The sequence below is a fragment of the Poecilia mexicana genome, unplaced genomic scaffold (assembly GCF_051168715.1).
Source record: "Poecilia mexicana isolate PSO_F unplaced genomic scaffold, ASM5116871v1 scaffold_12, whole genome shotgun sequence".
NCBI lineage: Eukaryota > Metazoa > Chordata > Actinopteri > Cyprinodontiformes > Poeciliidae > Poecilia > Poecilia mexicana.
The window spans coordinates 21,300,030-21,323,040 of record NW_028263381.1 but is presented as its reverse complement, the minus strand read 5'-3'; the positions used below and the strand labels follow the sequence as shown (position 1 = coordinate 21,323,040).

Here is a 23,011-nt window from a genome sequence, read left to right as displayed (position 1 = left end):
CTGGTGTGAATGCACCACACGTTTAGTATTTATTGTCTTTCAAATGTTTTTATGCCTAAAAATCTTAATTCTATAAATGTTTTGGGTGATAATGTCTGACATGCACTACAACTTTGTGCATCTATAAAATGTCTTTTTATTCTGATATTAGCCTTTCTAGAATTTCTCATTATAAATAAAAGCAATATGACCATAACACACCATAATGTAACCTGATCTATATATAGAAATATCAAATGTATTAATCAGCCTAATGAAAACTGTTCATTTGGTTATTTAGAAATCACCTCTAATAAATAAACTGATTTAATACAAACTGTAAGTCTAGGCTTTATTTTTTGATGAAACCAACTGGTGTCTAGACCAGTTTTTAAACCTATAATTAAAAATATTTTAGGGTCAGAGTTCCTGAAACCATGATTTAAAAACTTTAGAAATAAAGTGTTTTTATTTTATTATGTTGGTGAAATTTATTGAACACAAAAATAAACTTGAAATGAGAAAATCAGTGTTATGAATATACGCTTAAAGCAGACTTGCATGTAAGAGAGGTAGTAATTTTAATTGTGTTTGTTTAGTTTAGATAAATTCAGTTGTGACAGTTTCCGGTTCACAGGAGGCTTGAGGACAGTCTGGGTCAGACAATTAAAACCTGGTCACATGCAGCAGTAATATTATCCCAATAAACATCTTGGTCTTTCAAAACATGATCACTTGAAAATGAGCAGAAGTAGTTTTTACTTTTAAATTAAAAACTAAGAATTTCATTGCCCACCTTTTCTGTTTGTTAGGCTTTCCTCACGATTCGTCTGGTCTTCCTCGGGTCTCTTCCTCCTCGGCTGTTCGTCCTCAGAACCCCCTGACCCGCCCGGGCTCTGGAGGACACACAAGGAAAAACCTACTCAGAGGCATAAACAATCCAATACCAAACTATTTTAAAATACTGGATGACATAAAAATAAATTTATTTTATTTATTAAATGGTCTCATGGACGGTTGCCCAGGGCAACATAAAAAAGGGGCGCATATTTGGGAGTTGGAGCATTACATTGGTTTCAATTTTGCAACACTCAGAGAACTTCCTGCATTTAGCTGTTGCACATTGAGCACATAAGCTAAGTGGAGTTGAGTTAAAATGGCACAAATGTACAGAAGCCCATAACTGGCAGAGGTAGGAAATAAATTCAAGAGCAGTTTCTTGGTGCTTTTCTCGTTTTAGTAAAATACAAGTTTTATATCTCATTATAATTAGATTGATCTCATATTAAAACTAAAATGTGTTCTTATTAAAATAAGAAACCAACAGTAAAATGTCAACAACTATCAGGATGTAGGGGTTGAATCACTACATATTTTTTAAGGTCGATTACATCATGATAATAGTCGAGTCGATGTCGACTAGTCGCAGTGACGTCACTGTGACGTAAGCACAATTGGTGCAACCCCTAATATCAAGTTGCTTTTGTCGTAATAAGAAAATCTTTTTAACAGATTTCGTAGTTTCTCGGTTATTGACTTTTATGTTTCATTATAATGTGAAAGTGTTGTTTTAATGACTTTTATATCTCATAATTCAAAAGTTTCTAGTTTAGTTTTGTTTTGTCACTATGCAAGTTTCTCATTGTAACAAATTTTGTTTTGCTCTAACAAGAAATAATAAGAAACTGTCTTATAATGCAAAAGTTTGTCTTTTTTTTTAATTTTCGGTAACACTTTATTTGAAGGGGGGTGAATAAGACTGACATGACACCCACATAAACATGACATAACACCTGTCATGAACATGAATAAGCCTTCATGAATATTTATGACTGTTGTCATAAAGCGTCATTCGGTAAATTATGACACTTTTAATACAAAGTTGACATTATTCAAAATATCTTTGTTATGACAACTTGACATTAACCAAGAAATCATTACTGTTTAAACTTTATCTTTAATAACATAAAGTTACCTAATTTTGAAAGTGCAATCAATAATACTTTTATAACAAATTTATATCAGTAATTTATATCAACCCCCTTCAAATAAAGTGTTACCAAATTTTCTCTTCATTAAAGTTTTTTTCATTCATATGAAAAATGCAAATTTAATACTGTAAATAAAATATAATTCCATGCCCCTATTTAGGCCTGGACAATAAATTTTCCTAAAAGTTATTGCAACAGACAATAAAATTGTTTTTTGGAGATTATTTCCAAATTATCATAATGGTGATGGCGCAGTAATAATGCATGAACATATTCACATAGATCAAAGAACTTTAAATAATGATGAGCATTTAACACTGAAACAGGAAAATATTTTAGATATTAAAAGTGTGGCAATGCAATGATATAAATACATAAAAAATAATATAATAATGACAATAAAATTAAATAATAACGTTATCTCCACAAATTTACATTTATAAGTCCAAAAATAAACTCAGATTATAAAATACCTTTTTCTTGTCTTATTCGGCCTGAGAGTGAGCTCTGATACAGATCTGTGTAGATCTTATGCAGCCTTTCTATTTTATCTGATAGTTCATTTCGGAGCATTTTAATAATGTCCGCTTTGGCTTCGTCTAATAAAGATTAAATATCAGCGTATTTCCTGATGTAAATTTGATTTGATATCAATCCTTAAATCTTCACGATACATCCGTAGCTCGTTCCTACCGAAAGAGGGATTTCTTCCTCCGTTTCCGTCTTGAGTAGACCCCGAACCATCGTTGTTCCGGATGGTGAGGCGGGGAGATTTACTAGCCTTAGCCTCGTTAGCCATGTCCGTTGATGTTTTGCTAGCCGGCCGGGATTCGGTCTGTAAAGTTTTTTGAGAGCATTTCCGACTGTCTTTCATAATCTATGTTGTTCAGAGTTGTTTTTTATGCTAACAAATAGCAATATTTGTCGACCCAGTTTGTATTAAAAACAATTTTAAAAAATTTACAGAGCTGACTCCCTTTGCTGTTCACGCCATTCAACCGGAAGCGGAAGTAGAAAGTTTGTCATTTGAACGAGTTTTGTAAGAGTCTTGAATTTTGTATCCCGGTGACTCATTAAAACGGTTTTGGTGCCACTTTTGAATTTTGTATCATGTTTAACGACTTTGTATCTCGTTTTAAGGAGAAAGTTTAAAGTTTTAACGACTCAATATTACTAAAGTTTCTCGTTTTAATGTGTTTTGTATCTCGTTACAATCAATGCGAAGGTCTGACATTAACGTGTTCAATGTTTCGTTATAATGAAGACTTTTTTGTTACAATGAGAAACTTTGTTTTACTGCTCCTGAATTTATATTTTAATTTATCAGATAAGCTTCCGTATTTAAAAGATCCATTTTACTTTTTTTTTATATCCTTCTTCCCTCCACAAGAGGGAGCTCTCACTGTCTACATCAGTGTTTTAAAAGCTTTGGTTGTACAAACCAAAGCTTTTTTTGTTTTTTGTGGCATTTATAAAAGATAGAAGCAGAGTTATTTTATGTATTTAAAAAATGTATTCAAGTTAAAATAGATATTATTTTCTTTGCGATATTGTGAGTATTTATGTTTTATCTCATGTTTCAATGTCAAATACAAACATTTTCATTCTGAAGCCAAAATGAAATGTTTCTCCAGGTGATCAAACTCAAGCTGAAATGACGCACCTTGTGCGCAACAAAGGTCCAGCTGCGGGTTTTCTGGGTCTGGCGCTCTGTCTGCGGTGTTGCATCAAGCCGCACACCAGGTCGTGCGCGATCATCACGTACAGCAGGAAGATGAGCACAGCGGGATCCATTCAAGCAGAGCTATCGCTCCTCCTGCAAAGCCACCAGGTGTCAACAGAACCAGAGCCTGATGGTGATGAAGAGGAAGAGGAGGAGGAGGTGAAGTTACCTTGATTTGCGCTCCAACTTCAGGCGCTCAGCTCGCACGTTTCTCCCCATGACAACGCGCCATGTTCAGAAATCCTCCCCTGATTGTTGTTAAAGGAGGATTATCATGTTTTTTCTTATTTTTTACCCTGGTTTTCCCTCCTGCCTCCCTCGGAAACAGCAGATGGGGGTCGCGCTGCAGCTGCAGCAGCTCAGAGGGGACACCGGAGGATGTTGCCGTAGAGACGCGACCGTTGCTAAGGGCATCGTGTCGTCATCACTTCATCACGAGGTTCAGCAGAGTAAAACCTGACAGCAGGTTTACAGGCAAGAGGATTTAAAACTCGCTATTCAATATGTGAAGAAGGTTTTACTGGGATTTTATGGACAGAGAGTCAAAAAGTGTTGGTTTTTAAATTTATTTCACAAATAAATGTGAAAACTCAAGTGTGACATTTTTATTCAGCATCTCTAGATTATGACAAAGTAGGGACAGACTAAGGAAAATATAGAAAATGAGACAAGAAAGTCATATTATGAGAATAAAGTCTAAATAATATAATAAACAAAACTTATGAATTCATCCTCATAATTAACTTAAAATTGTGTTTTTATCTTCTTATGAGTTTCTTTTAATAATATTATGACTTTATTCTTGTATTATGACTTCATTTGCCTAATTTTACTTTGTGTTTTCTTAACGCAGCCCTAATTCTCTGTTGTAAAATATAATCCACTAACAGCTGCAAACCTTTTGAGAGACGTCAGCTGAACTCCTGCAAAACAAATCATTTTTAACACTTATCCTAAAGTCCATCTGAGTCTGGACTTTGACTAAAATTAAGCTGTTTTTAACCTTTAATGTTGCACAGAAGAGTATTTTTTGCTGTCTATTGCAAGTGATTTCTATTATGTTTGGTGTGGCTCTTTGCCCAGGGTGCCACCTTGTCAGGGGGCGGCATGAGTACTAGAAGGAGAAACCTATCAGTTGCAAACTGAAAATGTTGTCTGTTGCTTTTTGAATATTTATCTGTACATGACAACTAGCTAGTGATGCTGAAGTTGATATTTGATGTCAAATTGGACATTTGACATTTCAAATTTTGAGCTGAAAACAGTTTTAGATGCATAAAATCTGGTTTTTATACTTCTCTGGGATAAAAATATGAAACACCACAATATATGGGAAACAAATGAGTTTACACTCATCAGATTTTTCAAAAATACATAATTCAGTCATAAGTCATGTGGAGAGACCTGGTTTCAATATAAAAAAAAAACTAAATGTGTAAATGTAAAGGAAATAAAAGAAAGGAGACCAAAATGAAAGACAAGTGCTTTAAAATCTGCTTTATTTATGATCAGTTTGAAAGAGTCGACCACATCAGCATCAAGGTTTTTAATTTCTTCTCCATTTTTCATCTGAACACAAATATTAATAAAGCTGAAGAATCAGGTTAGAAATTAAAAAACTGCCTGAAAAGTGACATGATCTCTTAACAGCTCTTTGACATCTGGATTATTTTCTACCAGCTTCAGTAAAATATTTAATTATTTTTGTTTTTATGGTTTTAATGGCTGATGAAAACACAGCTTATCTGAAACAAGCTCCCAAAGTTATTTGTAAGTTAATTTTATCTTATTTTAAGTATACTGATATTTGTACTAGAAATTTAGAGATTTAGAGTTTTTGCAGAGCTGTGGTCATTTATCAGAAGGAAGGTGAAGAAAACGAGACCAACAAACTAAAACCAGTCAGCATTTGGCACAGAAATAGAAAAAGCTAGGAAAATAAAGGATCAAAATCTAATCTAAAACTCCAAATCTGCTCATAACTGCCTGGTTTCCACTTCAGCGCCTGCTAACGCAGCAGTGATTTATTATTCAGGCCCGTTTCATGCAGCTCAGCGGTACCGAGAGCTGCGATGTCGCTCCGACGGCCCCGTGCTGAAGGTCCGATCCCCTCAGATCTGCATCAATCAGCGCTCTGGCCTCCTGTTTTCTGTGTAAATGTGTGTTTGTTTACATGTAGGTGTGATCATTTAGGGTGACACAAGCAGTTCTCCTGCTGTGATATCACCTGCATTTCCCAAAACCACCGTTAGGTGGCAGCAAAGCTCCCCGTGTCACTCCTCCTCCTCCCTCTCTCTGACCTCGGCAGAGATCTGCAGGGCAAAGATAATCAGTTAAGCTGAAGTAATTTTAAAAAATCATCACTTATTCTTGATATTCTTTTCATGAATCAGCAATTTTACACACGCCTAACGGTTCAAATACAGTAGATTGTAGTAGCTAGGGACCAGAACCAACCACAAACAGCTAATATCTGCTTTGAACTGCTGATTTTAAAAGTTCAAACACCAAATATATTCTCCTGCTGATGAAGAGTGGATCTGAACTTCTTACTTTCACATCTAGAAAATCATATCTGATATTTTAAACTAATGTAGATGCTTTAAGGAATGTACAACCATTCCTTAAAACATAGAAAACAAAAAATGAAGAGTTAAATTCTCACACAAAATTCAGAAATTTTGAGATTAATCTCAGAAATCTTATGGGGAAAAAACTGGAAATTTCTGAGCTTGAAAAGCCAAACATTTGTGAGAAAAAAAAATCAGAAATTGTGATATTAATCTCAGAAAGTTTCTAGAAAAATATTGGAAATTTCTATAGTCTGTGCAGAAATTTCTGTAGACGATGAAACAATTCCTGCCTTAGATTATTAGACCATCTTTAATTTCTAAAACAATTTAAAATCATAAAGAAATTACATTACAACCAATAAACTAAATTTACAATAATTTAATGAAGCAATTAAATTATTGCTTCATTAATAATTTAATGAAGCAATAATTTGCTTCATTAAAGTCAACAAACCCCATTGTTGACTTTCTGTAACAATGGGGTTTGAATCGTACACCTAAAAATAAAAAAAGATCTTGCATGTTTGTCTTATTAAAAGTACTTTGGGAGCTTATTTGGAGGAGGGGAAAAGAATAAACCCTAAATTACCAGAAGAGAAACTTTTTGGATCATAATTGGTGCATTTAGTACATTTAATAAATTAATTAAAAGCAGTTTTGGGTACACCAAAGTTTGCTATTGAGTAAAAAGCTCCTATTTACTATCAAATTATATAGAATGCTGAAAATGTGGTTATTAAAGACAAATATTTCTATTGCACCAAACATTTTCTATCAAAAAAAGATTTCAATTTGTTTGCAATAATTTTGGACTGATTAATAAAATGTTTCCATCTGTTGCAAACACCTGTGGACAAGCCTGATACCTAAATTAATAGTTGCTGCCCCCTAGTGGTGAATTTGTTTTCAACAGTATAAACTGAGTTGAATAAAACTCACAGAGATGTTGTTGAATCCTGCAGCCATTGGATGGTTTTGTCTTGGAGGAACGTCCACAGGATCCTCCTGAGAGGCAATTTAACAAAAATCAAACAGGTTTCAGGAGAGAAAAAAGGTGAGAAAAGATCAAATGATTGGATTTATTGGGATGTTTTAACTCACTGGAACATATCCTTCGTTACTAATGCCCACAGAGAGCGATGGAGCCTTGGCGTCTGGTTTGGTTCGCAGGTAGAAGACGAGCAGAGCGACCAGGGTGCCGATCAGCAGCACGACTACGATCACAGAGGCAGCGATTCCTCCGGCGTTGTCCGGCTTCGAGGCTGAAAGAGAGACGAGATCATTTACTCCTAGAAAAGCTGCTAAAAACTACAACAAACATGTTGGTATCTCTTAAACAGGCTAGGATATGTCTGTGGGCTATACAAAACCTGTTTATTACAATTTTTGCACAAAATCATTTTTAGATGATGAGATTTCGATCTGATCACTTCTTCCTATTCTAACTGTTTTAAAGCGTCTTGTCACTTTAAATCCAAATAAGCTGCTGCTGGCCACGCTCTCCCACCTCCGACTCTTACACCTAAAAATGGATATAAACAGATCTGCAATATTAGAACCATACATCTTTGAAAAGCAGAAGTAGCGCCTCCTGCACAACCAACGAGAATGCAGGAAGTGGTTTCTGGATGCTAAGTCAACAACAAAGCACTTATCTTTCCCAGCAGCCGTTGTACAGCGGTAAAACCAGCTGACCAAACATACTGGAGTTCTGCATGGTTGCTAGATAACGGCGCAGTGCCTGTCAAACGTGGACTAATCAGGAAGTTTTTGAAATGGCTCATTTTTCAGACACCAAAAACCATAAACTTATTGCCAAAAAAACCCAGATGGGTGTTTTTTTTTGTCATCATCAAGAAAGTACCACAAAATATTGTGATAAAACTAAGAACATATCACTCTCATTTAAACAGAAGAGAAAATATTAAAACATAAAGTTTTTTAAGCATTAATTGTAAATGATCATGGCAACGATAAATCAAAATTAAATGATAAACGATACGATAAATTTCCTGATTTCCAGTCTTACTTGGTTTAGTGACTCTGGTGGCGCAGTCGAACCCGACGGTGTACTCGATGTCATCCAGAGCTACAAAGCCTGATGTCCCTTTGACGCCTTCAAACACAATCTGTTAAAAAGAAGAACAAAATGCAGCAGAGATGTCAGCTTTGACATTCCTTAATGACTTACAGACATGTTGCATGTTATTACTTACATCCAACACAGGAGGGCAAAAACATTTTTTTACTTGCCATTAATCACCGCGCTGCCGCAGCAGAACAACTCTATTAATAAATGAAACCTAGAGATCTAGCTTTTATTAATCTAGTGGACATTAAATAAGGCATAAAACTGTTTAAAAATAACTCAAAACCACTCATATTCTTTTTTTAATCACTGTGTATCAGCCATACTACACACAAACCTGTTGCCATAGCAACTGGCTGACACCAGCTCTGCTAATGTATCAGTATTCAACACCAAAGAACTACAACGGCATATTAGGGAAACTGTAAACAGCACAAAGAAAAAAAACTCAAATTCTGAACTGAAACACCAATTTCAGCAGCACATTTACAGGCTAAAGTTGTCAAGCTATGCTAGTGATGCTAGCATAGTTAACTTCTTTCTCATTTGCTTTTTTATTAAAACTTTCCACTGACATTGTTATCTAGTTGTTATAGTGTTGATAATTAGTAGCAAAGCACTGCGTCCTTTTCACTTTTATATATCAGGTGTACATTTAAGATTTAGTGCGACAACTAAACCGTTAATCTTCAGCAGTCGTCGTCATCGTCAGCCGTGTGACGTCACATTCCAAGTTAGGAGTTTTCTGGAAAGTCTGACCTGGTATCCCTCACGAGACGTGATGTTCAGTTCAAAATGTCTCCAGTGTCCGCTGAGCTCGTTCACGATCAGCTGCTGGGTGATGAGACCTCCAGACAGGCTCCACACCCTCAGCTGGCCGTCCGCTGGGAACATTTAGCCAAACATGACGCATCCGACCATCAGACGCTAACGGTTAATAAACAGCAGCTCTTACATGACTGGGGCTTGTAGGCCCAGAACCTCAGACAGGTGGGCTGAACCGGTGGCAGCTGAGGGCTCACCAGCCAGGCGTTTTGATTGGCTGCTGTCCGGTTGCTGCTTGGGAAGAACAGGAAGTGACCTGGAGGCAAAGTTAGACGCGTTAGAGTTTATCCACTTTTTCAACAGTAAAATTCAAACACTTTTCTAGAATTTTCCAGGTATTCCAGCACAACATTGAGCCATATTTTAGTTAATTGGTTTTGTTTGTATCTCCATTTTCAATTCACTATTATATGACCATTTGTTACTTTTATTAATAATATTTTCTGATAGTATTCTAGTAAACTAAAATATAACTAAGTTTTATGCTTTGAGATGTCTCTCTCAAACAACCTTCACACCTGACTGGTCTGAGAAAGTTAAAAAAAATCTCTAAAAATGTTCTCACTAAGTTTTATGTCATCCAGCAAATATAAATATTTTTGGTATTTCTAATTGCCTAAAATAAGAAATATTTAGTTTGATTTGGCTTCAGAGAGAGAGAAAATGTGTCTTTTTATTCTGTGTGCATGAATATCTGTAGATAACACTTCACTAATTTAGACTTTTAACCAACATTATAATAAAACAGTTTGAATATCAAACACTTTTCAAGGACTTTGGAAAGAAGTCAGGCAATTTTGAACCTTGAAAAACTCCTAAATAAAATCCAAGCATTTCAGTTCCAACCCTGATTTTGGATCAGAACCAGAACAGAACCTCTTTAAAAACCGATCAAAGCAGCTCCAGTGTCTTCCTCTCTGACCTTTCTCTGTTCCCAGAGTGTGGTCTTCAGGCGGGACGGGATAATGCTTTTCCTTCTCCGGACTGGTCAGCTCCCAGTCCAGCTTCTCCCGTTCTCTGTCCTGGATGTTGATCCAGCTGCACATCCCGTTCTCCAGACTGCACTTGGACCCTGAGGCAGAAAATCAGAACCTCAATATGCATGAAGTTCAAACTTTTCCTCTGAGGAAATCTGACATTACTGGTGGTTCCATGTGTCACATAAGATGTGTCAAATGTTTGTGCTGCGTTTGTGCAGTAAATTTATTTTTTTGTGCTGTTCACATTTATAAAGTCAAACAAATTTGGTGTTAAGCAGCTCAGCTACATTTGTGCAGCAAAAAAATGTTTGTGCTGCTTTTGCTTTCAAGTTATCGCTGTTGACCTCTGATGATAACTTCTTTATTAATATCTTTAAAATGATAGCGGCACAAATTAAAAATTTTGCTGCACAAACGTTCGACACCAACGCTGTTAGGTGTGAAGAAGGTGAGCAGAGTCGTCCTCTCTCAGCTCCTGACTCAGATCTAAACAAACCTTGGTCTTCACATGGATGAGCCGAGACTGTGATGTCATCAACAGCAACGTGGGAACCTCGACTTCCTGATCCGATGACCTCAAACTCCAACTGTGGAGCAAAACCAAGTGAGACGCCAACCCGACTGGGGAAGAAATGCTCTCTGAAGTCGCTCTGTACCTGCCAGGACACAAGGCCAACGGAGATGTTCCCGTTGCCGTGGCGCCAGTCGTCTCCCTCATTCAGGTTCTCAGAGAAGATCGGGACTCTCTCTCCCTTCTCGGGTTTGACGTAGACCGTAAAGAAGGCTGGAAGTTAAACACCCCCCAGTGATTATAGAAGCAGAAAAACATTTATGTACAAATATAAAATAAAGCAAAGGAAAAAAGAGAAATAGTGAAGTGATTTGACAGAAAGTAGCTTTTTAGGCTATGTTCACAATAAGTAAGCATGTTTCTTTGCATATTAAATGCAACCCCAATGAGACGTCTGTATGAACTCTTTATGACTCCAGAGGAAGAACTGTGACATTTTTGAAACTTAAAATTCATTAAAAACACATTAATTTAACATTTTTGTAAATGAGCCTATTTACAAAAAAGCCTATTTTTATGGCCATTGTTTCTGAGAGATTTTTCTAGCTAAAAACAGACAAAAGTTACACAAACAAGGCTAAAAACGACTTAACTAAACATGTTTTGACTTAAAACAAACAGAAGATATAAAATACAGAAAACTACAACAGATTCATCACAAAAAGTCTAAGAAATAACAGATTATAACAAGACGAAGGGAGCTAAGGAAAAGAAAGCACAGCTAACAAGAAGAGATTTTTGTGGAGCGTTGAGTAAAACGTCTGTTTGGATGTGGAGTCAGAGCTCAGAGTGGTGGGGATGTGGTTCCACTAAAAGCAGATCTGGATCACATGACCTGCTGTGTGAACGCAGCCTTGCAGGTAAAACACTCACCTGGGTTCCCTCCTGTCATGTGATACCAGAAGCTGACACATTCGGGTTTGGTGGTTCCTTGTCGGACGGGGGAGATGAGCACAGCGGCGCTGCTGGGTGGCAGAATGTCAGCGTCTGTGTTGACCATCATGTAGTAACCTGGACACAGACAGCAGGACGGGATAAATCTCCTGTTTCCCTGTTTTCTGTTCTCTGATGGGGTTCTGCTGACCTAGCTCGGTCCCCAGAGTGTGGTCTGTTTTGGGTCCGTTCGTCGTAGTGGTCTGTCCGTTCCTGTGGAGCCAGTCTATGGCGCCGTAACTGCTGTAGCCACACTTCTGGCCTTCAAAGGAGCATTTTCTGGGTATGGCACACGGGCCGTCCACAAACGCCACGTCGTCGATGGCAACCTGGCCGTCGAAACCGGAACGAACTGCTTCGAACATCAACTGTTGGGGGACGACAAAGATTTTAAAGGTTTAATCTGTTGTATCTATACAGATGGAGCAGATTATTTCACTTATAAGACGACATTTCTCATAAGAATTTTGATTTATCGTTATGATAAATTTAACTTATTGAAGAAAAATAAAAAATTTACAGTATAATTGGAAATATTAGTTTATCACTGTTAACCGAGAGCATCAATCCATATCAATAATGTGAAAATATGATTAAATGCAGTTACTGTGTGCAGGTTAGTGACGTTTTGAAGAAGCCAGTTTCAAATGAGAATGTTTTTCAAGAACAATATCTGTGTGCTACAGTTAACTAAAAAATTAGTGATAAATAAATATTGAGATAAACTTCTCAGTCCATATTGCCCAACCCTAATCAGTAGTCAGGTTACTTTTTAAAGGTAACTGTGCCAACACATTTAGTTTTCATCTAAAAGTTATTTATTGTTTCCTGTCTGCATGTGATACAAAACATTTTGCTGGAACTCAGCTTTGGTTGCTAGGTGACGGGCTGGGGTTGCTAGGTGACGTGTTGAGCTTCTCTGGCGTTGCTAGGTAACGGGACAGTGCCTGCTGGTTTGTGACATTCTGGAGGTTTCATATTCCAAAAAAAAGTTTTATTCCCAAAACATGCATTGGTGTTTTCTTTTTGTTCTTTTTTAAAGTTTCTGTGCCGTTTTTAGACGCAGTAGAGACTCAAATGAAAGTCCAAAAATGTACAAAATTTGAATTTTGCATAATAATATTTTTCGATCAACAACTAAAATCTGAAAACTGCTTTCTGTAATTTCTCAGGTTACATCTGATCATCTTAGACTTTCCAGCAGAAAAGAAAAGCTTGCTTGGATTTGACTGAATGGTTTGACACCTGAAAGTTGGTGTTTTGCTGCGGTACTGGGCAGTGCGCTTCGTGCCAATCGTTGCCGTGAGCGCCGCTGCGGGTCCACAGTAAGACCTCGTATCCGAGCCCATCGGTCAGCTTCACGTTCAGAGCACCTGGATGGGAACAGGAAGTTAGAGTCATCATTTATCCCTGAGGTGACGTGCATGTCAGGAGATCAGAACCTCAGTTAGCTCTGGGTCAGCTCACCTGCGTTCGGCCCGTAGAGTTTGTAGTAGAAGGTCAGGCAGCTCTCTGTGGGAGTGGGCTGCTGTGGGAACGACAGCAGGCGTCCAAACGCTCCACGCAGCGAAGGACTCCACATGTCCACCACCAGGCTGGAGCCTGAGCAGCATCAGGATTACACACAGGAGCTCAGAGCTCACTCACTAAATTACAATATCGGTGAAAGATTATTGATTTATTATAATAACTCAATCAGAAAGTGAAACTCGTACGTTATTTATTAAGCACAGAGTGATACATTTATATTGTCCAATAAAAATATATAATTTTAATACAACATTTTTATTTTTACAGCTTTTATTTTTTATATATCATTTTTTTATAAAAATAAAAATAATATTTTTTTATTTAAAAATAAAAAGGTATATTTTTAATTTTTAAGTTGATATTACTCATGGGCCACAAATGATTTTTTTCCCCAATCAAAGATATAAAAATAAATGTTTTCTAGCTGTTCCCAAATTATGATGCGGCATTAGAGCCACGGTAAGAAAATAACAAATAAATAGAAATATAAGAATAAATGAAGTCAAAATAATATGGGAATAAGACATTGTATTACAAATATTATGAATTTATTTTTGAAATATTATGGCTTTGTTTTTATATGATTTTATTCTTTATTATTGTAATATTGTGACTTTATTCTTGTAAATTTATTATTTTATTCTCACAGTTTTATTTTTTCTTAATATGGCTCTAATCCTCCACTGTAAGCAATAAATTAAATTCAGCATTTAATATTTAGTTTTTAAGGGTTTAAACACCTTAGAAACACTTTATTTAACTTTATTTTCTTATTTTACTTCTGTTTTATTCATCCTCCAATGAAAGATTCGTTCACTATAGATAAAGGTTTTAGAATCAATAGAAGTGGTGAAACATTTTATAACCTGAACAAATATTTTTGTACAAAACTATTCAATTCCTTCACATGTTGAGGTTTTTCTACAGGTGATAATAAAAGTAAAAATGAAGTCTGGTAAAAAAGTATTTGTTCCTTTATAATCTATGACCTCACCGACTCCGATGCTGTGATCCATCCCAGTGACCACAGACCAGTCAAAGTTGTCACTGTTGTCCTGATACCAAGCGCAGAGTCCGTCCTCGAAGTTACACGACGGCCCTGTCATCCAGAGGAGTTCATTTACTTCAAACATTCGTTATTTTTAAATTTAGAAATCATTCTGAGTGTTACCTGTCGGTAGAGATGGAGTGTAGTCGGCGTGGCAGCTGATGAAGCGAACGTTCCTCACTTTGATCCAAGCAAAAGGCTGAACTTCCACAGCGCGAGCTTCAAATGCCAGCTGGTTAAAAAAGAGGATTAGCTGTTTTGATACTGACAGACAGGGAGTTACGATACATCTACAGTATATTTATTACAGACCCCTGCCAAAATGCTAGGTTTTTGTTGACGTTAGTTCTACTAGCATAAGGCGCTATAAGCGAAAGAGCTAAATTGTCTCAACAACAGGAGTTACAACACAGTACATTCATGTAAGTGGAGTATTCTTTGTTTGTTATTGATATGTTTGCCATTTACACAGCAATAAAGATACTTTGTAAAATCTGATCATGATCAGAGGAAACGAAACTGCCATCTTCACGTCCTTCAGAATAAGAGCATGACTATAAACAGCTAAGAATTCTTAAAAGTCAATAGCAAAAACTTCAACCCATATGTTGAATATTATTAAAATGAAGCTTTACAAAACAGCCAAATTAATTAGAGCTTTAAAGTTTATCTGGAAAAACTGACTTAGCTAAAATGCTAAAGAGTTACACAAAAAATTAGCTCTGTCCAAAATGTTTTTAAAAGTTTAATTTGATATAGGTTTGGCTGCGGTTGCTAGGTAAGCTCATAGTTCCTGTCCAATGTGACTTATCAGGAGGTTTTTGAAACAGCTCCTTTTCCAGACACCAAAAAACACTAAATAATTGAGAAAAGAAAAAACAAATGTTTTTTTAAGCACTTGAGGGTTTTTTTTTAGAAGCAGCTGAAACCCAAATGGAAGAATAAAAATATGAAAAATGTGAATTATGTACAGTAGGTCTGAAGCCTGACCTGGAAGCGATGTTTCCTGACTCCTATAGGAACGTCGGCGTGTTGCCAGGTCTCCTCCTCGTCTCCTTCTCCTGTTTTCCCACTGAACTCCCACAGCTTAGGCCTCACTCCCAGCAAGCTGTCGACCACTCTGACAGAAAGCTCACCTGTACCACAGACAGACTTTCACTGCTGGGAAGAGAAAACGCTGCAAATTTCACACGTGGGATGGGAAATTACCGATATGATCCGAACTCCCAGTGAGCGCAAAGTCAAAGCTCAGGCTACAAGCCGGACCGGTGGGGCCCAGGAGGGGAGTCCGAGTCTGGGCCTCAGTTAGCTGCTGACCTGCAGCCTCAGCTACATACAGGAACTCTGCTTTGAATCAAGAAGATAAATTATACATTAATACCACACATTACTGGAGACACAGAATCCATCAGTTAACTGAGATGCCACAGTTTGTACCTCCAGTTGTTGAACTTTTATCCAGTAGCCAACCTTGACTCCCAATACTGGAGTCAGTCCAGCCTAAACTGCCGTCAGGATAGGAGAAATCCCCTGCAGCAACGATCCAAGAAGAGGTGAAACTTTGTCTGCATGGCTAAACAAAGACTTCTTTTATCAGATCTACCACGGCACCATTATAGGTGGAGAAAGGGAGGAAATTTCAGCCAAAGAAATCTTCTAGGAAAAACTTGGACATTTCTGAGTTTCAATAGGCAAAGTTTTTGACTTTTGAAATTTCCACATTTTTCTAGAAAATTTCTAAGATTAATGTCAAAATTTCTGATTATTTTCTTGCAAATTTTTGACTTTTCAAACTCTAAAATTAAAAAAAAATTCTAGAAAATTTCTCAAATCTATCTCAACATTTCTGAATTGTTTTGTGTAAATTTACTCCTTTTATTTTCCATTTACAGCATAATGGCCTTAATACATCATTGTACAGATCCTTCAGTTTAAAATAAACAAACTCACCGCATTTGGCTTCGTCCTCTGCAGCATCGCAGTCAGCCTGAAAATCACACATCTTGTCTGGGTCATCAATGCAAGGATGCTTTGGAGGGTCGGGGAAATCTTCCAGGGTGGTGTTATCTATTTAGTGCAGCAGATAATGAAACATTTTAGAAAAGATTTTCACAAAAACCTAACTCGGCACAGATGTGTCTAAGGATTTGCTTCTTCACAAAAAAACATTAGCCAGTGAGAAATTCAAGATGGCCGCCATGGTCTTCAAGGAAAATTTTCCAATATTTATCACAGATGAACACGTCTTCTCTCAAATCATTCATAACTGATTGCATAAAAATCCTATTTTCTGATCATTTTTTGATTTTTCAAAATGGCCAACATGATTAGTGTTTGCAATCAAAGCCATATAAATCATCATATATATTTTATTGATCTTGTCGTCTTTTTCGGCGGACATTTTTTAAAATGGCTGTAATACAAAGTATATTGCCAGTTATGGGCACAGCTACCCAAAAAGTTAGGCTCACAAATCACTAATTCGCTAAATAAAAACCTTAACTACGCTAATGCTAATGGTTGTAGCAGGAAGCAAATTAGTAAAAGCTAACAATAAACCACCCCAAAAATGATCAAAAGCTAATGCTAAAAACACATAATAGAAAATTTAAGGATATTTTTACTGATTTCTTTGTTGAATTTATTTACATTGCTTACATTTTGTCTCATCTTAGAGATAATCTCACCAGATGCATTGCGGCATTCAGGGGACAACACGATGCTGTCGACTGCGATTCCTCCATAGTCAAAGTCTCTGATGGCCGCCATGATGAGAATCTGTAGAGGTTTAACAGAATAAAAGATAACAACTTATATTTTCAACATATAATCAAACGTTTTCACCCCTTTTTTGGCTTTTACAGAATATGTTAAACATTTTTTAAAGAAAACAATACCTTTAATGTCAAACTGAAAATGTTTTTTACACAAAGACGACATTTAAATAAAAATAACATTAAAAAGTGATGCATTGAGTGTGCTGTGGTGGCAGGGTTGGCCCAGACGGCCATTTTTCACCATCAGTCCTTACACTGATGGTGAAAGTCAGCGGCGGCCATTTTGTATCATCTGCATGTCTTTCATTGTTATGGAACATTATTTCTGACTAAACTAATGGTATTATCTTCTGTACCATTATTTATGGTAGCTTCATGTCTTACCTGGAAGGTGTAGTTGGACACAATCTCCACCTCCGCCTTCACCCACAGGTCTCCTAAAGCTCCGCCCCTTTTCCAGACCGGGTAGATGAGCTGGTCCGCCACCAGCACCGTCAGCCCGCCGGACCGCGGCCCGAACTGGTGAGTGTACATGACCATCTACGGAAAACCAACAAAAACATATAAATAAACTGAACCCAGAAAGACCGACCGTCCGTCCATCCGTCTCATTTGTATTTTGTCATTAAATGTTAATTGAAATAAACGTAAATAATTTCTAACGCTGTAATCCAGCCTGTCTGCAGCGTTTCAAACTCACCTTACATGGATGCGAGCTGTTAGTTGGTTGAAGTCTTGGGCTCTGAAAAGCCGCCCAGTCCATGGTGAGACCGCTGTCAGGCACGGTGACGTACAGGAAGTACCCTGCCGTAAAAACAGCAATCAAAGGTTTTAGAACGGCACCAAAAGGTTCTGTAGGCTGTAATTATTCTGGACCAGTTCAGAACTGGTTAAAGATTTAAACTTCGGGGGAATCTGACCAGGTTGACAGTGAAACTCAATAATAATAAAATGAATCACCTGATGCTGTATTGTTGGAGTGATCTCTGCCTGGACCTTTCGAAGGATCGGTTCTGGAGATGTTCTCCTGATTTGTTCTGATCCATTTGAGTTTGGAAAACGATCTCAGGTCCCAGTCACACAGATCCTCCTCAAAGTCACAGCGGTAGTAACCATCTGGAGGATAAATCAAAACAAATCCCAGTCAGTGTTTCGGCTGCTCTGCAGTTTTCTGATGACATGTTGTCATTTCGTACCGCAGGGCGCCTCATCGCTGCCATCGCCGCAGTCGTCCGTACCGTCACAGAGCTGCCGCTGCTCCACGCAGCCTCCACCACCACACGCCACCATCCCTGCTGAGCAGTTGGTCCCAGCAGGGGGCGCTGTCGGGTGAAACAGATAGAAACAAATCAGTGAACTGTTTATATCATGGTTTTCTGTTCTGATTAGTCAAACTCACAGGGCAGAGCGCAGTCCAGGAACTCCAGCTGGTCTATAGCGATGTCTCCTTTTTGTCCCGCTGAGCGCGCCGAGTGGAGATAGATCCGGAAAGGGGAGGAAATGCGGCCCAGGAAGACAGTGGCTTCCCTCCAGCTGCGGGTGCTGGAGGCCTCTGGGCGCCACACAACGGCCCCCTGAGAGTCCTCGTGGAGGATCGAAGCCCACAGGGGAGTTGGACCTAAACCCGTGTGTCCTGTGGTTAAAATATACGTCAACACAACGAATGTCAACGATGACAAAAAGATGAATCTGGTAAGTCCACACTTAACACCAGTCCTGGTAAAGACATGAACCATCGTCCCTCTCAGAGAGCTAGTCTTTAATTTAGAAGAGAAACAAGCCCACAGCATCACATGTCTCCACCATGCTTTGTAGTGGACATTAGATGCTTTTCTGATGTCAGAACTTTTTCCATTAAGCTCAGTTTTATTCAGACCAAAGATAACATCTGCAGCTCTACACCAAAGTTAAATATGAAGAATTACAACATCCACTACTATAGATCTACAAGATCAGAACTCAAAAACTCAATGGATGGATGGATGGATGGATGGATGAGTGAACTAATGGATGGATGGATGGATGGATGGATGAACTAATGGATGGATGGATGAGTGAACTAATGGATGGATGGATGGATGGATGGATGGATGGATGACTTAGTTTCTCTGAACTGTGGCTCCAGTCTATAGAAACATTTATAGTTCTCCTCTTTCAGTCTCTCTGTTTAAAGCTCACATTTCTCCAAATCCTTCATTGTAACTAAATGTTCCTGCAGTTTATAAGATAAAAGATTTTCAAGGTTTTCACATGTTGTTTCATCTCTACCAGTGAATGTTTAGGGTGTTTCAGTCGTTTTTTTACCAGTCGGCGGTTACCTGAGTCCCACAGGAAGTATCTGAGTCGCAGGCGGCACGTTGGCGAAGAGCCCTTTATCTTCGGAGAGATTAACACTGAACTCTGAAGAGACTCTGCCCTCACTGCACTCACTGACATGAACCAGCCTGGAGGGCAGGAGACAATAAATGTTTTCATTTAAGATATGAAGATTGAAGTTTACAGCAGGATCTGTTCTAATGATGCTTCATGTTACCAGCTAACATTTATGGCTTTATTATCACCTGATATGTTAATATCAACATATTTTATTTATAGTGCCTTTCAAATGTATTGTACCGTTTGAACATTTTGTCATGTCACAACCAGAAACTTTATTGTATTTTTCATCATGTTTTGAAATGCAGACATGTCAAGTTTTGAATAGAAGGACGCTCCGTACAAAGTACATGCCACACCATTCAGATTTTTATGAATTAAAAATTAAGGTGAAGACAAATGTTTAAAATATTTATCGATGAGTTAGAGGAATTTAAATATTGTTTATTATCCATTTCCATATTAGTATATGTTTTTTTAACTTCGTGTGTATGAAAAAATTTAAATGACTTAATTTTTTAAAATAAAATTATTTTGCAAACCATGCATAATTTTCACCTTACTTCATAATGATGCATTTGCCCGACACATAGAATGGTAAAAATACATACACATTTTTAATGGTAATGTAAGAAAGGTTTATGGGGTGTCCATACTTTTGTAAGGCACTGCAAACAAAAGTACATCAGTAACAAATAATCAGGGATAAACATATTGAGAAAATATTGTTTTAAGATCTTTAGACAACTAACATAATGTAACATAATGAATATTTTGAGACAAATTTAAAGATAAAATAGAGTATTTTCAGTTTCTTGGCAAAAATTGTCCAAACGTATTCAGCAAGCCTATTGTTTCTGTGTTATGTAAAATTTTAGAAAATGTAACTTTGCACCTGTGGCTGTGCCGGTGGTGTAGTCCGAAGTCGGCCCGCTGTCCGGCAGCTCGTCTCCGCTCTGAACCCGCTGCCATTTGTATTCCTCACCAATAGATTCAATATTCCATCCACAAACTCCCTCGTCCTCAAAGTCACACTCAAACGATTTCCCAGAGTAGCCTTGAGAGTTTAGTTTTCAAAAAAACGTCATCAATCCACATTTAATCAGACTGCTAATGGCTAGACTGTAGCAGCCGGTAGTAAGTAGGCTAACGGCTAGTAGCTTAAACTTACCACAGTTTTGCTCGTCGCCACAGTCGGAACAATCACATACAAAGTCACATTCCCCTTCAGGAGTCTCACACCGTGAAGACCCCGAAGCAAAAACTGCGCGAAAAGATAAAATATCCAGAGAAATTTAATCAGTAGCTGGATAGATATTATCAACAAGTGTCAACATATTCACTTTACAAGAGTTTATTTTTGCTAACGCTATGAAGGTAGACATTTTGTTAACTATAAACAATTTAAAACATCTATGTTTTTATTCTTAAACGGATTTTAAGGGTATTATTACAAACAAAAAAAATTAGGTGGAAGTTCCCACCTTGAGGCAAGCTAAGCTAATGATGCTAACCTACATTCTGTTTAGCTAATTTAAGCAGTGGTTTCAAGAGTTATCTCCCATTATAATGGGTCAAACTTACTTTTAACTTGTAGTATGTATAATTTATTCATTTTACTTTGTAGATTTGACATATGAGTAGACTGGCAATTCAGAAAGCACAGTATTAGAAACTTTTGAATTGTTTTCTGGTATTTTGATTTGCTATTATAACTTCATAAACAGATGCTAAAATTTTCTATCCCAGGCAATAATTTTTCCCCTCCTTAGAAAACCACATATGAATCAAATTATAAAATCAAACATAATATTTGTTTGTAACTTTGTTAGTTTGCTAATTAAGCTATATGAGCATTCACACATAATTTGATTAGCAAAAATAATAGCACCTAAAATTAATTGTCATAAATATACCAAAAGTAATAGTTGTCTCTTTTTAAATAAAATATAATATAATTTTTCTATGAACTGCAACTAAATTTTACAGGGGAAATACTCATAATTAAGCTGGCATCATTCTGACTTGCTTATATTTAGTTCTAGGATTAGCCTCCATATTTGAATTAAATTTAATCAAAATAAAAAAAAATTCCTTTATCAGGACAGTTTTGTTTACAGATGTATGGCCTAGCATGCTCTTGGCTAAACAATTCTGATTAAATTAGTTACAAAATAAGATGCTTTTTTACTAGCTAGCTTAGCAGCAGCTACAAGCAGCTGTTAGCTTAACACAGGAAAGCTGTTAGCCTAATTCCTTCATTTCCTTATGATTCTCCAAACTAATATGTATCTAAATGCTGCACTGTTTGGTTTAACATCCTATGTGAATCAAATCTACTTAAAGAACAAATACATTCAAAGAAGTATTTTGTACTTTTGACACTTGCCCTAAATATCTTACATGAAGCTCTCCCAAACTCTTTATCAAGATATTTCCAAATATTTATGACGCAGAATGCTGCAGGCTCAAAGGCCAGAGTATTAAACATACTTTTCACATTTCTACATTAAAGTGTCTAATTGATCTGATGCTTCTAATATGACATGTCATGTTTTCATTTACTGTAAGTGGAAAATCATCATATTTAGCAGAAATAAAGGTCTTATTTGTATAGCACATTTCAGCAGCAAGGCATTTCAAACATCAGTCTGTGTGTATTTGATCTATATTCTTGAAATATTTTTGTAGTAACATCCTAATCTATTAAATATGACTGTAGATACTCTTTGCAAACCAGTATATTCCATTTATTTGACTTTTTTCCAATGTTTTAAGCAAAATAATTGTTCATATTAATGAATTGTTGACTTTAAACAAACTTAAATCTTTCTGAAAAGTTACTTCTAAGTAGTGTTTGTCTTATTTTGAGTGCAATAATATATTTGGACAAGACAAAAAATACTTGGAAAGATGTTGTGCTTTTGCAGTGACATATTCAGCAAATAGGTCACCCATAATTTATGATATAAATGGTGCAATAAAGTTTTGACATCTCAATAAACCCATAAATCTTTGACTGCAACAATGTAACCAACCTCTAAGAGTCTGACTCTCTTTAATTTTGATTATTTGAAGCTAATATCAACTCTGAGTGTTAATTTTTTCATTTTAATAAAAGTTAAACAATTTTCAACCACCTTTATTAAAAAAGTAATTTTGAATTTGCTCTTACCACGCTGAAAACATAACAGCAACAGGACGGTCAGGCGCCAAAAACGCAGCATATTTTCTCTTCCTTCACATCTCAGTCTGAAAACTGTTTGTGGAAATTTCGCCAGCCGATCCCGACCTTTATTTCTCAGAGATAAGAGGCGGACTTTAAAATTACCCAGCATGCAAGTGACAACCATAAAACACCCCCCAAAGAACAGTGAACATCCGTATATTGCTCAAGAGATGCACATGTACGTGCTGAAAGTGAATGTAATAAATACTAAGTTTAATATATCATAAAGGAAATTGCTTTTTTTATGTTTCTTTAATGACTTCCTCCTACCTGTGTGGCGATTCAGCACATGTACAAGACACTGTAAATAACAATATCTTCTCTGATTCAGCAGTATCTTCACAAGATCTTTGATTTCAGCTCTGAAGTCAATTTTCACATTTTGCA

The 23,011-nt window shown here is 36.9% G+C and overlaps 1 protein-coding gene across 1 annotated transcript; it reads right to left on the bottom strand.

The window, feature by feature from the left end:
* Positions 1-5,175: 5,175 nt before the first annotated feature.
* On the bottom strand, positions 5,176-22,353 carry mamdc4 (MAM domain containing 4). The gene is made up of 29 exons (XM_088011358.1): positions 22,350-22,353; positions 20,567-20,659; positions 20,291-20,452; positions 19,338-19,463; positions 18,419-18,652; positions 18,216-18,341; positions 17,980-18,135; positions 17,720-17,823; positions 17,404-17,559; positions 16,930-17,020; positions 16,193-16,309; positions 15,680-15,772; positions 15,452-15,586; positions 15,233-15,378; positions 14,366-14,474; positions 14,189-14,293; positions 13,132-13,266; positions 12,910-13,037; positions 11,816-12,032; positions 11,605-11,742; positions 10,817-10,944; positions 10,657-10,747; positions 10,103-10,252; positions 9,311-9,436; positions 9,115-9,239; positions 8,296-8,395; positions 7,368-7,528; positions 7,206-7,271; positions 5,176-6,005 (listed from the first exon to the last, which is right to left on the bottom strand). The coding sequence occupies exons 1-29, from the start codon at positions 22,351-22,353 to the stop codon at positions 5,967-5,969; spliced, it is 3,561 nt and encodes a 1,186-aa protein (XP_087867484.1). The 3' UTR covers positions 5,176-5,966.
* Positions 22,354-23,011: the final 658 nt, after the last annotated feature.